The sequence below is a fragment of the Alosa sapidissima genome, chromosome 5, assembly GCF_018492685.1.
Source record: "Alosa sapidissima isolate fAloSap1 chromosome 5, fAloSap1.pri, whole genome shotgun sequence".
Lineage (NCBI taxonomy): Eukaryota > Metazoa > Chordata > Actinopteri > Clupeiformes > Clupeidae > Alosa > Alosa sapidissima.
In genome coordinates, this window is record NC_055961.1 from 2,377,567 (window position 1) to 2,395,768 (window position 18,202).

General features: G+C 40.1%; 1 protein-coding gene and 1 long non-coding RNA gene across 8 annotated transcripts in view; one reads left to right on the forward strand and one right to left on the reverse strand.

Annotated features, from left to right (window-relative positions):
* Positions 1-10,480, reverse strand: part of LOC121709316 — a 35,086-nt gene extending 24,606 nt beyond the window's left edge. Inside the window, exons 1-7 of one of the 3 annotated variants that reach the window (XM_042092588.1) lie at positions 10,428-10,480; positions 9,620-9,801; positions 8,322-8,426; positions 7,972-8,073; positions 5,220-5,324; positions 4,026-4,311; positions 3,879-3,924 (exon numbers count right to left, since the gene is read on the reverse strand). In XM_042092588.1, coding sequence (XP_041948522.1) covers positions 3,879-3,924; positions 4,026-4,311; positions 5,220-5,324; positions 7,972-8,073; positions 8,322-8,426; positions 9,620-9,738 — 763 coding nt within the window. In that variant the 5' untranslated portion in view covers positions 9,739-9,801; positions 10,428-10,480. Of the gene's footprint in view, positions 1-3,878; positions 3,925-4,025; positions 4,312-5,219; positions 5,325-7,971; positions 8,074-8,321; positions 8,427-9,619; positions 9,821-10,427 lie in introns of those variants that run through there. The other 2 variants (XM_042092589.1, XM_042092590.1) reach the window with 2 other exon arrangements.
* Positions 10,481-11,114: 634 nt separating this feature from the next.
* Positions 11,115-13,911, forward strand: LOC121709365. 5 transcript variants are annotated; one of them, XR_006031922.1, is made up of 6 exons: positions 11,115-11,290; positions 11,366-11,474; positions 11,912-11,985; positions 12,067-12,838; positions 13,314-13,338; positions 13,494-13,911. It is a non-coding gene; the product is annotated as an uncharacterized LOC121709365 (long non-coding RNA). The 5 variants fall into 5 exon arrangements; XR_006031923.1 differs by lacking the exon at positions 13,314-13,338 and having other exon boundaries at positions 13,494-13,573; positions 13,768-13,911; XR_006031924.1 differs by lacking the exon at positions 13,314-13,338 and having other exon boundaries at positions 12,067-12,142; positions 12,230-12,838.
* Positions 13,912-18,202: the final 4,291 nt, after the last annotated feature.

The following is an 18,202-nucleotide window of genomic DNA, read 5'->3' on the forward strand; positions in this document are numbered from 1 at the left end:
AGAACCTTCACTCTCGGAACTCTTCCGGTGTGGTACTGCATCTAGGGGCGCGGGCGAGTCCACAATGAATGGAGGTCTATGGAGCTGTACCCCTCAAAATCCACTTTTCTCGGGATATCATTTTTTTTCAAGCAATTTGAATATTGTATTCGAAAGGGGAGACAAAGACAATACACTTGGTTGAGTATTATATTTTTTAAAGTCACTTAATTGTTCTAAAAAGCCTTTCAAACGTGTCAATGACGTCATTCATTAGCATGATCATAGCATAGCATCAATGCTAGCGTGTTATGGGCAACAACGACCCAACCTGTAAGAAAACGAAAGGACATGACTCCCGGATTATTTCACTTTTGATTGATAATCCATATCCATTTTGCGAAAAATAAAATAAAATCTGAGGGTTTCAGTTGTTAAATAGGTGAAAACAATAAATGTAGCCATGTAGCTCCATAGGACCCCATGTATTTTGGACTCGCCCGCGATCGCCATCTAGGTGAACTCTGGTGAACTGCAGCCAAATTCGGTTTGTATGGGATTAATAGAGAGTGGGGAGGCTCTCCGTAGACGGGCTCCGGGCGCACCTTGTCAACAGGCAAACCAAGCAACTGCTTGGAGCCCGAGCCGCTAGGGGGCCCCCGACCTGGTCTTAGTGCGTTTGCTGGTGGGTCTTAGTGCGTTTGCCGGTGGGACAAGTGAGATTTTCGTTCATAGAGATTGAATGATGTATTTTGTGTGCTCCTGTCCTGTTGTTTTACAAACAGTACATCTGTACATATGTAGGCCCTATATGGCCTTATAAACAGCGGATCTGTGTTCAAAAGAGTTCAAAGAATCTGCACATATTTTGGCTACTGTGGTAAACGTCAATCGAGGGTGCAGTGATGACGGATCAACATCGGAGTTTGGTATTTAGCCTAGGCTACTCAATGAAGTTATAGTAGGCTAATGTTAATAATTGGCAGAAAGATTGAACATGGTTTGCTACATCTACGACAGTAAACTTCAGCTGGCTAGCGACAGTTACAACTAGTTAAGCAAGGAGATGATTAACGTTTCTATGTTTGTATTAGGGCTGTCTGCCATAACATGTTAATCGCGATGCAGTAAGGACCAAGCATACGCGTTATTTTTTTTAGAACCCGATTGACGCAAAGTGCGTCATAAAACACACCCCTTCTTCTTTGTTACATTGCTCCGGAACTGTTCATTGCAGCGAGATTAAACATTTATTGCGTGACAGAGCAGAAGTGGGGCTTTCCAACGAGACTATGCACTTGTCTGTACAATGAAGTATGAAAAAAAAAAAAATCATGAAATTAAATCAAATTGCATCATATTTACAGTCTACTTCTCTGCGTTCACCAGCGCACCCATTACTCTCGTTTGAATTACTCGCGAACCCGTGATCGCATAGATATGGCAAGCATATCAAACGAAAGAGGAGACACAGGGCTATCCATTAGTATCATTTATATCGATCCTTCTGGCTTATAAAAACAGACGAAGTGACTGCAAAATAATAACGTCATGTACACAAACCAACGTTGCACACCCATTACCCTCGAATTACTCGCGGACCGGACCGGATGAAAGAGGAGACACAGAGCTATCATTTGATACCAAGTACATCCTTCTGGGTTATAAAACAGATGAAGTGACAGCAAAATAATAACTTCATATAGTTGGACTTAGCCCACGTTTTGTCTGTTTTTGTAGCAAATGTTTATAACGCTATCGTGTGTTTGTTTCTCTATGGCAAAGCATGTTCATAATCCGGTTTTGAGATCCTAGCAAATTCCTGCATGGCATCCAATTCAAGGCTCACATTGCATCCCAATTTGTTCAACAAAGAAACCCCTTTTTTGCCTCTACTTTGTTCATGGCAATGCAGTAAAAAGTTCATGCAGAGTGCATACACATAGGCTCTCACAGACTAACAGCAAACTCGGGTCAAGTCAGGTCAGATCAGTTGTGTCACAGATATGGAGCGCAGAAAGGTAATTTTTCATCACTAAAGAAAAAAAAAATGCAATTTATTTCTGTAAGGCGCACACCACATTTTATCTGTAAATTGCTAAGCCCCAGAGAATCCCTCCACCATGGCAAAAGTTACTTTCTTACCTCAGAGAGTCTGCAGGAGAGTCTGCTCTACACACACATGAAAGGCAAGTCGAGCTGCCAGCTTGCAGTGGTGAGATACATGTCAAAATATAAGAATTTTTATAATATGCTTTTTGTATTTTTATTATTTAACATAATAACCTAATGGTGGTATAACATAATGGTGATAACACTTGTCAGTAGGGCCCCCTTGGAATTTTTGCTTGGGGCCCCCACAGACTCTAGAATCGCCTCTGGTGGTGGGGTAGGTTGTAACACATTTTTTGAATATGTTACAACCTGTGGAATGGGGCTAGTAGACCCATTTAATGTCTGTTTAATTTCATCTTTGTGTGTGTGACTGTTCAGCCCTCTCTCTCTTTCCATGAGAGACACAAATACATACACACACAAAAGTATAAACGTTGTGGTTTTTATATTTAGTTTAAAACGATGATCTCCATTCTCTATGTGAAGAACGGATTGTATGGTATACAATATGTTGGTGAATCTATTTTCACACCCTGTGTACCCTGTTTATGCAAAAAATCAGTATATCAAATGGAATTCCATTGTTTTTCTGCATTTTTTTTACCTGTTACAATCTACCCCAATAGGTGTTACAATCTACCCCAGTAGGTGTTGGGTCATTCCACGTCAGTTCAACCAGGGCCCACGCACTTAGGTCTCAAAAAATTCTGAAAAAATTACCAGGTGTACCTATGTTACCCAGGAGACACACTGTAAAATTACTCTTATGTAAGATCAATACTTTCCAAGATACAGCCAGTTTTACAGGGGGAGGGGGGTGTCGATTTTGTTCGGCCTCTTTTTTTTGTCAAAGTTCAAAAGCCCACAGCGCAAGAACTAAACCATGTAGGAGGCTCAAATTTTGCATGCTGGTACATAAATAGGAATAGTATGTAGCAAAATCGTCACGTTTGGTCTGGATAATCCTGCATGGTCATAGCTGTCCCTCAAAGTTGATACAAATTTTATTGGAGTTTTTGGCTGGGCTCTGTTTAAGCCTTCAGAAGACATATTTGTACTCAACATAGGCTCTTGATTTATTTTCCTTACTGAGATAAGTAGAAACACTCTCACAAAAAGCAATGAACAGAAAACAAATCCCTTCAGGGTCTGAACAACAGACCTCACAAGTCTGAAAAATAATTTTGGTTATCATTTTCAGAGCACCCAAACACCTTGTGGGAATATACAAAGATTTTTTAAATATGTTTTTCTTTATTCTCCATGATCCCTTCTTTTTGAAAACACCAATTTGACTTGTGACTTAGTGGCTGGAAATATCGGCCTGACCCGGCCCGCGGGTCAAGTTCAAGGTCAAGTAGGCTAATGATTAAAAAATATATTAAAAAAATGCTTGATCAAGGACCCGGCCCGGCCCGAGGATAGTGGCTGGAAATATCGGCCTGACCTGGCATGCGGGTCAAGTTTGTCTGAGCCTAACTTGTATAACTTTGTACACACTTGTTACTTAGGCCTACTTTGTTAAATATATAATATTTCTGACTATGGCATAGCTTTAGCTCCCCACCCAAGTAGGCTAATGATTAAAAAATATATTAAAAAAATGCTTGATCAAGGACCCGGCCCGGCCCGGCCCGAGGATAGTGGCTGGAAATATCGGCCTGACCCGGCCCGCGGGTCAAGTTCAGGCTCAGCCAGAGTATCTAAACTCTAATGTAAAGTGAATGGGATGCGTCTCCAGCACTGCAACGCACGCAACTGTGTGTAGAAGCCGTTACACTTACTTTTCTGAGCAGTCAGTTCACATTCCTTCATCTGAAGACTCTGTTCCTAAAAGCAAATTACATAAAGCAAGATTTTACTGTCAATATCACATTATTGTATGTTTCTATTCTACTTGTATGTTTTTAAATCCAAAATGTATATCCTACATTATTTTCTACCAGTTCTACGTCATGTCCACTGTGATGTTTTACAGCACATAGTGCACACACTGGGGTCTGGTCAGTCCTGCAGTAGAACTCCAGCTCTCTGTGGTGCTGCTGGCACAGTCTCTGCTGCAGGTCTCCAGTGGCGTCCACCAGCTTGTGTCTCTGCAGAGCTGGAGCTGTGTAGTGATCACTCACATGGGTCTCACAGAAGGAGTCCATGCAGGTCAGACAGGACTTGAAAGCCCTCTTTGGACAAACTGCACAGATCACGCTATCAGTGCAGTCACTAAAAAAAAAACATATTATAATATTAGATTTTTTCCATCATACTTGTTTTTGTGGATTAATATAAAACGACTGAGACTGAAGTTTAAAAGCATAAGAGCAAAGCATATCACATGATGCTGGAAATTGATGCTAATTTTTACACAAAAAACAGGATGCACCAACACAACATTGGTGTTGTTGTCTATAACATTATTCTGATATCATAAGGCATGTCACCACAGAATGAGTCCAGTTGGTCAAAAAAAAAAAAAAAAAATCAGGCCAGTGCTTCAGTAGTCAGGAATCAGGCCAGTGCTTCAGTAGTCAGATGGCCAAAACTGAGAGAAAATGTTCCCACAAGCCATAACACTCCTTTATATGGACATGCCTCTCACAATTATAGAAACTCGGAACTTAAAATGATATGGCTGTTTTACGCTAATAGTACACACACCGGGTACTTTTTTATTCTGATTGTTCCTATTAGACGCAGTGGGACACTTAGCGATTTCTAACACATAACACTTTCTATAACATTCAGTGAATATCTTCTCATGGTCCGCTAGCTCTCCATTCTCTGAGCACATTGTAAAAAATCCTGTCTTTTGTACACAGCTCTGGCTCCATGAACTAAACTAAAAACAAACAAAGTGGTGTTGCCTGTCAATAACAAAACACTATCTGAAGTTTCTCGGGAAGCATTGAAGAGAGAGGTGAGCAAATATAATGTAAGTTGTTTTGGTCAATAGCCTCTACTAAGAAACATAAATATCAACAAACGCAGACTAATTTTGTTGTGACGCGCACCATGTTCAGAGACATTAGTTTCATTAATTTCAAGACATTCAGATGAAAATAAGTCTAGGACAATCATGTGCTACTGTATATTAGTATGACTGACAGCTTACAATCAACCATAATTCATACCCTTGTGTGAATTCCTCTGTATATTTAGGAGGTTGATTCATTGATGAATTACTCTGGAAGGACATTATACTAGACACTGAAGAGGGTGGTCTGGCATGATGAATGCTGTAAAAGAAAGTATGCCTATAAGGTTATATTGTCAGGCAGTAATTGTGAAGCAACATTTGTGCATTCAAGTGAGGGGAAGTGGGAATGAAGTGGTACAGATACGCAGGCTAAACTAAGATTTTTCTGAGGGGTATTCCCGAAAGCAGGTTTACTGGCTTAACTGGGTATGTTAATCCAGAGTTAGCGGTAAACCTGGGATTTCAGTTCCAGAAAGCTCAAAAATGATCAGGCTATGTAAGTAACTATGGTAACATAGGCTCTGAACTTAACCTGGTAGGGGATAGGTTTTGTTCAGGTTATGTTCAATTATGTTCGGTTATTTCAGTGCATGTTCAATCAGGCCGCTATTTTTACACTTGTTACACTTCGGACGAAGGTCCGATTGACAAAGAAGCACAAAATCATGTAATATTCATCCGTGCAATTCACCGTGAGAGGGCGATAAGACCACGACATCACATGATAGCCTATCCATTCTTTTCCAAACAAGTTTTTCAAGAGCGCTAGAGTTTTTCAGCTGAATCCTAAATATAGGCTACTTGAAAAGCAGCATGGTGGATTAGAAATGTAGCCTACACCATAGTGGACATTTGTGTTTGGCTCACCAGACAGATGGACAAACCACATCTCAGACACATTGAAGATATAGCCTAATTAAAACAAGTACAGTACAAAAAAGGGGAAACATAGCATAAGTAAACATTAAATAAGTTTAAATATAGCTGTACAGCTCAGCCGGGTATGCATGTTGTCACTAAGTTTGGTTAAGAATGCTGATGGCATTTGGGATAAAATATTTTTTTAATAGGCTACACACGCTCTCCGACTGGGAGTTTTTGTAGTGTTGGAGACGCAGAGCATATCGGCAAGCTGTCGGTCGGTGCGTAAAGTTTGCTTTGCGCTAAAGCAGTCCCTGCGCAACTTCATTCGTTTTCCTGGACACAACCCCACGAGGATCATTAATGTGTAGTTTCACCAACTGGCAGGTCAGCATCACTTATTAAATTTTCCAAATGTGCACTGAAATGTGTCCAATAGGCTACCCATGCCTTCCGACAGTCACCCTTCCGATGATGGAGCGCAAAAGTTTAACTTGGCCCACAGCTGCAGAACCCGTGTTAAAATAGAAAATTACATTTGGGATTCTCAAAGAATTCTATGGCCCACTCAATCTGTGACAAGGTAGGCTAGTTTAAGAAAGCATCATTCAAAGCAGTCAATAAAATATGTGATGTCCAGTGAATTATTTAATTGTGCTTTTGACATTAAATAGGCTATCCTAAACGTACGCATTTACACGGTCAGTTAGGCTATTCTCTGCCAAGCAAGGTCTCGGACGCAGGCGCTTAAGTATTGCTCTTTTTTTTGTTATTACAGTTCTCTCCTCGTTAGCCTCGACTACTCCGCCTCTGAAAAATAGAGTGCTCTTCGTTTCGCCGGTTTCACTCATTGTTTCGACTCTCAGTAGATGATGAAGTTCGCTGTGAACGCGCACAACTCTAGGTTATCTAACACAGGGTTGATTGAACTAACTGGTAACCGGTGTTTTGGAACCGACAGCTCGGGTTTAGTCGCCACAGGTTCAGACAACCCAGAGGTTAAGTTTTATCTCAGTGTTTGTTAAACCTCCTTTCTGGAATACCCCTCAGGACCACAGTTGAAATAAAGTCATAAGAGAAATGTCCCAGCATACACCGGCACAATGGAAAAACATGACAGTACAAGCAGACCAAAAGACACATTCTTGTAACATTTTGGATCATAAATTAAGACAATCATTGTTTTGTTACATTCAATCTTTTGGCCAAATATTTAGGATCCAGATCCTCATAGGAAAGTTTTCCAAAATCGCTGTTTTAACGTCACATCATTATTACTGATTTGAACGATAGTCACACATTTGTACATATTTCCATGTGTGATGCCCCGTGAGTTGACGGCATACCATGTCCGAAATGTAACTAATGTCCAGCAGCAGTAGCAAAGGGGTAGGGGAAGGGCATAACAATCCAGTGTTTGTAGAGGTAGTCATATACCTCTGTTTCCCTAATAGCATAAATCCAATGCTGGATTTATGCTATTTATTCACAATTACTGAGTTAAACATACACATAGTGTTTCGTAAGAATCCTGTTCATGTTGCACAGCACTTGAAATTACATTATTTTTGTGTCTATTATGAAGCACAAACACAGTATAAATGTTGCCCCCATTGCGTAGCTTTGTAGCCACCTGGCTGCACTATTTATCATCAGAATACTCCAGTGTAGGCCTGCTGTTTGTTTCTCGTTTGTCTCCAGCGTTCAGGTGCGCTTGTGGGTGTGGCCGGCTCATTAGGGCTAATGTAGTACACTGGCTCCGGCTTTTGAGGTGACTGCTCCGTGTCTCCAGCAGACCCTGTTTGCTTACACTCATTTTTTAACAAGCAGCACATCGCCATCTCTACAACGCCCCTAAACCACTGACTACTGATCCACTCCCGTTCGACCCATTTGTACCAACAGTACTGGGTGACTTCGAACAACAGGACCCTATATTGTAATCTGCCGGAGTTCTTCTTCAAATTGAATCTAGCCAAGAAAGACACACATTTAAAAATAGACCTTGTCTGGTATCACAGGATAAATTATGTAGTGGTACATACGCAGTTGTTTGTGTCAATACCCTCGTAAATGTAGGAGGTAGGTCCATTGAGCGCATGGACATCACACTGGGCACTGGAGAGGGTGGTCTGGGATGAGGACTGCTGCAAGAAACAAGCAGTTTAAGAATCTCAGGAATTTAGGGGATCAATGAAAAAAATCTTAAAACATATGTACAGTAAGTCATTAAATGTCTTATGCTTATCAGAATGTTTTTCTAATTTCATCTTTAAATATTTTCTGATAAAACCCTGTCTGTATTTTTCTCTCAATAAATGAATCCAATTAGATGTACTGTTACTATCTTAGATGGAATCTAAGCAGTCTTGTAGCAAAATATCCTGTGAAAAACCTTGTGCTTTGTGTCGATTCCCCTGTGTCTGTAGGCTGTTCCATTGATGCATCGCTCTGAAAAGACATCTCACTAGAAGCTGGAGGAGATGGTGCATGATGAATACTGTAGGAAACAGACAGGTTTATACCCCTCAGCAATATACCGGATCAACACTGTTATGTCTCTTAAATTTGCCAATATGTGTTTTGACATATTAAGTGCAATCGCTATTGTGGTTGTGTGCGAGAATGTTCACAGGGGATATAAAAGATAAGGGGATGTGGAGCCAGTATAACATTGTAGCAAAAAAAAAAAAACCTACTGTAGAAAAACCTCTACTTAAAATGTTGACGTCCATTCTGCTGTCAGATTAATATTTGGACGTAACAGCTTCAAAATCAGTACTCCTTCCCCTGTAGAACTATGGGAGAACATGTTCCTTCCATTTCACTCATATTTTTTTGCTCATCTGGTCACTACATCCTTTGACTTTTTCTGGCTTTCCCTTGTGCTGTCTGTGTAGTGGATGGATGCATTTCCACCAAAAAAGGTCCTAAACATTCTTTTTATAACACTTGAAAGCAATGGTAAGATCACACTATTTAAGCAGTTTTGGTCACCAAAACAATGAAACCTTTAACACCGAGGTACAGAACTGTGATTTTTGAGTACCATTACATCCCTACAAACAACCTTAATTTCTTAACACATGAGCCAATTCTGCCATGCCTTGCAGGAACAGTGAGATTATAAGTATCACAGGAAAATAAGGCCACCCTTAATAATATTTTTGTTTGTAGTAACAGCCTATAAAAAGGTAGGTAGGTCTATGTTTTTTTTTTCAAGTTTCAAATAAAAAAAAGTAACATTTTGTTCATTACGTAGGTATGAATTTAAACAAATTTGCATAACGTGACGTCACTGACTGGTAGGGCTGTAACAATACACCAACCTCATGATTTGGTTTGTATCACGATTTTTGACCCATGGTTAACAAAAATATTTTTAAGGATGGCCTAAACAAGAAAGCACACTTGAGAAGGCCGAGCATTTTAATCAAACTGGCCGAATTTCATCAACATCGGTGAGACAACATATCACCACACGTTTGGTCCTCTCATGGACACACTCATAGCAACAACCCCTTTAGAACTATGGATCTGGTGTGGAGACCCACTGTCAAAATAGCAAATGCATTCAGTTCATTTCATGCCCAGCATCACACTGTTCATTCATGCTGCAGCAACAGACAGGACTTATTCCTCATTTGCACCCCAACATTATGTTTCAGTAGTATCTTCATTCTCTCAACTTACTTTGTTGTTGTGACCAGATTCTTCGTAATTGTGCTTCTTTCTTTGGCAGCAGGGTTGACGGTCTCATTCTGGTGGCTCAGGGGAAGACTCCCTGCTAAGTCTCCTTCAGGGACACTCATTTTGATGACAAATTATTCATGGATCTGTTTGGTTTTCTGTGAATCCAGTGTCACATGATGTGTCTACAGGTAAAATGACACAGTAGGCCTACTGTATAAATATACTTTCAGAAGTATTTCACAGTATTCAAAGTATGAAAAGTTGACACTTTCATGGGGGGCGTTGTATCGCAACTGCCTTATTTCCCCGATCCCACCCCATCTCTCTCATTAGAAAGCTAGATACTGCATCGTCCGTAGAGTTCTATACGTGAACACGGCCACCATATTGCCATTGCCATATCTAGCTTTCTAATATGCTCCGGTGGTTCGCATAGCAAATTATTCACAATGATATAGGTGGAGGACATTTAGCCAGCCTACTAGTAAGAGTCGGTTGGACTATTAGGAAGTGAAGTATCTCAAAGTAAAGCAGGCCTAGCCTAAAGATAGTTATTTTCGAATTTAGGTCCGTTTTTGTACGACATCAAGTCTAAAAAGACGAAATAGCCTAAATTGCTACTTCGGCCAGGATAGCCTATAAGCCTACTGACTAGGCTAAGCCTATCAGTCTCGTGATCAATATCATATATCAATAGAGTGCATCGTCGATTAGTCGATGAATCAAAATGCATGGCCATTAATGAACAGGCCTAATCTAAATAATGAGAAACTAATGATACTTTAAGAATAGAATTAGGCCAACTTACTTCTCCGAGTCATAGGCCTATGCAAAATGGCAATGACACAACTTTGGTTTCGCTTTCACCTATAGGGAGAGGAAGTAAAAACCAGCGCCCCAAGTGGTTGCGTTCCTATCAGAATAGGCCTAGACCTATTTTTTTTTTTTTTTTTTTTTTAATTGTGAAGTCAACTCAAAAAGTTATCCACCAAAAATATTTTTCAGTGTGTATACAGTAATAATCTTCTAACTGTGAAAATATAAGGCCCTATTTTGCCTTATTTCAAAAAATCGAAATCGCTCTTTTTGTTTCATAAACGGACTACAAAAGAAGTCACGTGACTTTACCCTTCGACGTTAGGGGAGAACTGGTACAATTGTAAGAGGTACAAATGTAACAGTGTTTTATTCTCAAGATATGGTGTAGCTACGGAAACGTAAACAGACACATATCATGTAATTATGTATAATCTTACAGCCATCCAAATATGAATGGTCTACTATAAATACGACCAGAGATGAGATATTAAGCAAAAAGGTGCAAATTCAAGCATCGCAATTTTTTATTTATTTTTTAACTGTTTCTTTAAGTTTGCTTCGTGAAATTTGAGCATGTGGACTTCAATCACACGTCATTCATATCTTCGGTCCCTCTGTTTCAAGTTTACATGAGTGCCATTTGATTTATATAGTACAGCAAATGCAATTGTGGGGATCTACACAAACAGGCACACATAGCTGCATCACATCCACACAACACCTAGGATCACATGATGTCTTGAAGTCACATGACTAATTAGGAAGTGATAAGTGTTTGCTGGCTGCAAGTCAGATTCTCTTTGTGTTGGTGCTGGACACTATTGTGCGAGTTGGGCTTCACTTTTCATACAGGTACTGTTGGTCATGGTAGAGCATGTTTAATCACTGCCATTTGAATTTTAATACTTATTTATTTCATTTTATCAGGGTAATTTCTAGAAGGTTGTGTCTACTCTTCACGGAGGACACAGGCTTCTGCATGGAGTTTTAACATTTGTGATCACCTCATTGTGACCTGAGCTGATGGGCTGCATTGGTAAATTTCTTAATATGCACATTTTCCATTGAATGTTTTATATGTTGTATGTTGTTGTATGAACATTCACCTTTTTGCCCTCATGTGTCAATGAGCTGTGGACAGTTCAGCATATTGAAAAGTAGGCCTATATTTTCTAGCTATGTTTGAGTGTGTAGCCAGTTGCATTCTCGCTCTGTGTCTCCTCCTGCTTACCTTACACACTGGTCTCTAACGAAGGGGGCGGGGCAGGCATGTAGCTATCCATTCATTCAGATCCTGGTATTAGGCCATGGTATAAAGGTGCCTATAGTAGGTCGGACTGTCTTCCTCTCTGTCTCTCGCTCGGTTTGTCCCTGGGTTTCACGCAGGAGCCAATCGCCAGGTATGTTGCAATTTCGCTGCATTGGTTAAGCTATTCATGCCTAGTTTTAATACTTTACTCTTTCCATCTGTAGCTCTGCGTCTCCCTTACTCTGCTGTGGCTGTATGGAACCTGACCTGTCTAGCATTAGATAACTCTCCCCTGCAGGTATGCATTTCCAAATATTTATTATCTCCCTTTATTAGCCTTACGGAGTCTTAATTGCTCTTTGTTTATGTATGCTTGCAGCTTATGACGACGGCACGGCGTGTCTGTTTTAAGCGTTCTTTAGGCCTACTGGCTAATCAGTGACTGCAAGTGTTTGGTATGTATGAAACCGGAATGTTGTAGCTTTTGGTGTGGCATTTGAGACACTTTGATACACTCTAAGTGTTGACTATTTATGTTACAGGTAGCATGGCTTCGTCAAGTTTGCTTGTTTAGTGCGGTCACGCTGCTGTCTTGTCCATAGCATTAGTTTTCACTTATTTTTGTGTTTACGTCATCACAGCTCCTCCGTGTCGCGGTAGCTGACCTGTTTGTGTTGCTCTTTTGCTTGATTGGGATTTCACAGGCGGGTTTGTTTTTGTTTGTTTTTGTTTGCTGGTCTGTTTTGCTTTTGCCTTAGTGTGTGTGATCGTGTTTTCTGAGTTTGTAGTGTGTCTGCATGCCTAGCTTTTATCCCAGCGAGGATTATTTCCCTGGCTCAATAGCTTTACATCTTTAATTGGTATAACCTACATGCTGGTGTTTGTGGTTGCTGTGCTCCTTTTTGATCAGTTTATGTGTTGGCAGGCCTGTGGGTTATCTTCGGCGGGGGGTAACTAGTCACCTGGTGGCGGGCTTGTGAACTTCACTTTGGAGTGTACTATGGAATATCGGTGGTGGTTTGCTGTGACAATGGTGTAACCAAAGATCCTTGATTACTAGCTCCGCTTGAACCCTCTCTGGTGTAACACTTTTCTGCAGTGAGAGTGCACGTGTGGACACCTTCCTTGATAGTCTGCTTCCCCCCATCCAGGTAAGCCCCACCTGCCAGTATAATTTTCTGTTTTATTTTGGTGTGTGCAACATTCCCAGCTGATGTGTTAGAATTGCTTGTGCTATTTAACTCATGTCATGCATCCTATACGACAGTAAAAAGATACAATAAGAACACTAAAATAAAGTGTATTTTTATGTTTCTAACCCCTGCCAGTTATTTTCAGTTTCAGCAACAGATCACACCACACTCCCCCCCCCCAACAGTGCTTTCAATAAACGGACATTTGATTTGATTGGAATTCACGTGTCTGCCTTTTTGTATTTGAACCTGTGCATATTGATGACTAAACTGGGTTCAGGATACCTGGTGTATTGTTCTGGAGTCCCTGGGCATTAGGTCCAGGGTGGCGTAGTCGACACAAACAATCTCCACTATCGATCCGGTCACAAGTGGACTATGCTATGTTGTTTAATGAGGCTGGCAACTAACACGCTTGTTCTCTCCTGAAAAGGGACCAGGCCAGCCACTGTTTTCCTGTAATTAGTATGCATTTCTTTATTGTGTTTGTTTGGTTATCTGACTTTGCCTCTGGGCCTACTACCCATGTGCCCCGATCATAGTAGCATTGTACATTAACAAGTGGTGCTATTGATGCTGGTGGTTCTCCTCCCTAACTATGTCCTCTGCTTAGGCTATCGCTGTACAAGGCCGGATCCACACTGATGCTTTGCCCCTTCTTGCCAAGGGACCACATTGGGAGACACTGTCTTGGTGTGTACTATAACTACAACACGTTGTGATATTTTGTAGTGGTATCGAAAGACCTTAAGTGTGTAGTGCTTGCTGCAACAGGACACGTGTGACATTTTGTAGTGGTATCTGAAGATCTTGAGTAGTGCTTGCTGTGTTGCATGCGTCGTCTGGTGTTGGGTTGCTGTCTCCTGTTGTTTTTTCTGTCTCACCAGGGTCCTCCTGAGCAGGGGTTTTGCATTGGCTGATCCGACCTTCCTAGACTGAGGAAAATCCACCAGTTTATAGCAGTATTTTAAGATTTAGAACTTTTCTACTCCTTTTGTACTAAATTGTAATAAATTTGAAATACATTTACATATCTGCCTCTTGTCTACTGTCCCTTTGCGGGGAACATATAGAATTAGCCACACTACATTCAGGGAAAGATCTGTGGGTCCTCCTGCCCATCATCAGGGGGTGGCGTAGTCAGACTAAAGAAGGTATACCGCTTGACGGGTACCACACAATTAAATGAAAATAAAAACATGACCTGTGCAGGTCAGTTGTAACACCATTATCTATGGCAAAATGAACTGATTTTATCGCGCATGCGCTAACATCGCATGCGAGTTATGGATTATGATTTGTGTGCCGCGATCACCCAATTAAAGTTAACACAGCAACTTGAAATATCACTGTTGGACCAAATGCTTCAGACATGTAAGAAATAAGCAGTTTATCAACTATATTTACTGGTTTTATCAAGTGGATATGGCCATAATATTTAGCATATTTTTGTGAGCTAGCATAACACACAGTCTGCAATGGCTAATCAATAATGCAATAAATTAGCTGTAACAGTCATACATTTGGACTTTTTTTGTTGATTTTATATGAAAACAGATGCTCTTTCTTTAACCCAGCAGTGTTTTGTGTTAAATGTTATGGGATTCACAATTTTAGCACTGTTAGATTCATTAGTTGGGTTAGCCCCTTGAGCCGTGGATCTGCCCAAGGTTTCTTCCTTGGTAAGGGAGTTTTTCCTTGCCCCTGTTGCTCTTGGGTGCTCCTTGTTGGTGCCCCCCCCCCAATTCCAATCCTCCCCCACCTTTCTTATGCAGCCCTTGCCACTTAATCTACTAAATCCCTCTTCTACTGCACTTTTTACCCCCCCCCCCCCCACTTTGCACAAATAGGCTGACACCAGACATAATTTCACTGCATTTCTTACTTCCAGTAACTATATGCATGTGACAATAAACTTCCTTGTATCCTTGTATTAGCTATACTGTTACAACTGTACCGCACTTTTTTATGGCTGCGTCAAGGTTGTAACAAAGGGCCTTCATGTCGCTGTTAAGTTAAATTATTGACAAACTATAACATATTTTTTAAATTCTGTTTTAACTTTCATGTAGTAGACATGTACGACTCTGTTCTGGTCAAATTTCACATCCCTCAAGTCTATCGTCTTTGTGTAAATCGAGTTTGAATTGGAAAAATAAAAAAGTGTTACAATTGTGCCGGTGTTATACGGTACTGGCTTTCATGTTAACTGGCTGGACTGTTTACTTTGCCTCTGGAGTTAAACATGTCTCTCTGAAGCTCTGTTCTAGAATCTTTGCTCTGAAGTCTGTCCCCCGTTGCTAAGCAACATCAAATAAACGAAATGACAGTCTTCCAGTATTAAATGTGTACGTGTGATTACGAATGGATGTGTGTGGTTTGCAATTAGAAATAACATTTCCAATAATTTCCCATGATAAATTACATAATATTTGCACCTTCCTTCCTTGTGAAGCTCACACTAATTCCACCGCATTTAGTGAAATGTAATACAACGTTGCCACCTAGCGTTCAGATGTAGGCTATTTAAGATTAACGTGGCATTTCCTGCTTATTCTTTTGTCAACACCATGCTTTTAGTAAAAAAATCTTTTTATCATAGTTCCCTCTTCAATGAGCGATTACCAGCTCGTTTTTGTAACAGAGATAGCTGTTTATTGTCCCTAGGTTTACAGAAACACCTATTCATATTAATACGTAGCCTATGGAGTGCTGCCGACCACTGTTCATTATGGCCCAGAATGCCTTGCATGTCTTTACAACAAAACAACACAGTAAAACCTAATTTCCCGTAAACATATGAATTTGCATAGTTGTAACATTTGTAATAATATTCTCCCATCATGATATTTAACAATAATGAAAAATTTAATTTGAATACCGTCAATGTGAAAACAACTCTATTATGTAAGCTATATATAGCTACTGTTCTCCTTGCTATTTCAGTTTGCAAGTCCATACTATCCCATGGCAGAGCAAGGATTTCATGAGTGGGAAAGGTTGCCCGGAGACATTGTGGCTGCCCAGAGGCATTGAGCATACTTGGAAGGCATTGTGATAGAAGGTGAATGGTGAGAGTTACCAAATACCTGTGGGTGGTTTGCAGAATGATGGAAACTTTTGGAATATTTCTTTTTTTTTTAGCTTATGCACCCTCACATTGGAGTCCCCAGTTCATATACAAAATTTGGTATCGATATGTGACAGTGTTCCTGAGATATGGACGACTTCCTGTTTCAGAGCTTCGCCACCGATTTCGTTTGGCTGTGACGGGCAAACGCTTTCGAAAATCAAAAATCCTTCCGGTAACTTTTGTGAGGCTTGGTCCAAGGATAATGTACGTCAAGTTTCGTGGCGTTCGGACCAAATTTGTGACCTGTGAAAATTTAGTTTCGCTTTCTGTTCAATCCAATATGGCGGACGAACGACACGCCCACCTGACGTCATCTTCAGCCATGCAAAAAAATGGAAGAGTGTGCATGTTTGAGGGTTGCTGAAGAGTGCTATGGAGATTGCATTATTTGCAAAAAATTTAGACAAGATATCCTTTATAGTGCAACAAAAAGAAACATTCTCCAGTGCATCATTACTGCATATGCTGAAAGGGAAGTGGACCTAGGACAAATCCTCAGCTATGAACTGATTAATGTCCCTGTACTGTAGCTATTGCAGATAGCGATGGTTATTTGTGAAGTGGAAATAAGTATATCCTCACTCAAGTGCTATCTAGCAATGTGGAATGTCCAGTAGTGATCACTGCAAAAACTGCTCATTCAACACTATTCAACCAAATTTTGCTGCTCTTATTTTTTCATTATTATATGTGCCCTCTTATTTACTTATTTACTTACTTTTTTGTTTACTTGAATGTTATGTTTGTCTGTGGACTTAAATTGGAAAAATATGTCTTGTCTTCACCGTGGGATAGTGAGAAACGTAATTTCGATCTCTTTGTATGTCTGGAACATGTGAAGAAATTGACAATAAAGCTGACTTTGACTTTTAGATGCTCAAGATCTAGTTATGTCTAAGGACACCCATCTGACTGCAGCACATTTAAGAAGAATGCAGGAAAGTTTGTAAGGAACTTTTGTATTGTTATTTGGTATTTGTTATGTGGTAGCAAATGATGTTGACTATCAAAGAAATAGACCTAATGTAGGAATGCAACAGATACGCTCAAGGCAATCCAAACTTTTCTCATCTGTTGTTCCTCATTGGTGGAACACACTGCCAGTTCCTACAAGGGCAGGGACATCCCTCTCCGTTTTCAAAAAACTCCTGAAGACCCAGCTCTTTAGAGAACATCTCCTTTCATAGCACCACTTACCTTGAACTTAGTCTTGAACTGACACTCAACTGTTTAAAACTCACTGATGCACTTATTCTTACTGTACTCTACCGTTTTTAAATTGTCCTAAAATTGTTGAGAGAATTGCTTTAAAACTTAACTGTTACCATGTTGTTTGTCGCTTTGGTTAAAAATGTGTCAGCCAAATGTAATGTAATGTAATGTAAAAATGGTGTAGGCCTTTCTGATTAAGACCCAAAGAGTGGTTGAAACATACTTATTAAATTACACTGGAGCAAAGAAGACCATCTTCACTTTTTTCCCTTTGCAACTGTCAAAGAAATCCCATAAACACAGGAAGGCCTAGAGTATACATCAGATGGCCTAAAGCGGGGATGTCAAAGTCAAATACATTAGAGGGCCAAAAAAACAAATTTGCTACAAGCCGAGGGCCGGATTGGTTCAATGTTTATTAAAACATATTAAAATGACTGCACGTAACCTATTGAACCAAGACGTGTACTGTATTTTATTTAATGATTAAATGAATAATGACTGTGACTGAAGGCAAAGTTTTCACAGAAATGTACGATTTTTCCCATCCTCACAGACCTTGTCATAAAACTTGTTTAAATGATCATACGATGCCTCCTTGCTGCTTTGTCGTCTACATCAGCCTTTCTCAAACTTCTTTGACCTGAGGCCCAGTCAAGGCATACTTTGGGGTCATAGGGCCCACCTACATGAACCCATGAACCCCTCCTCCCACCCCCCATCAAATTATCATAATGATATCACAATTATTATTATTTTTTATACTATATTGCTATACATGCACTTCAAAACAGTCAATGTTTAAAGTGCTAAGATTGTTCACAAAAGTTTGTGAAAACATGCACATCAGAGTACTGCTTTACTAATGTAAAATATAATTAGGCCTACAATAGTTTCATTGTTTTTGCATTGTTGCATGATGCTTGCATGAGAAATACTTCTCAAAACAACAGCGGTTATATGGGTGTTGTTGTTTT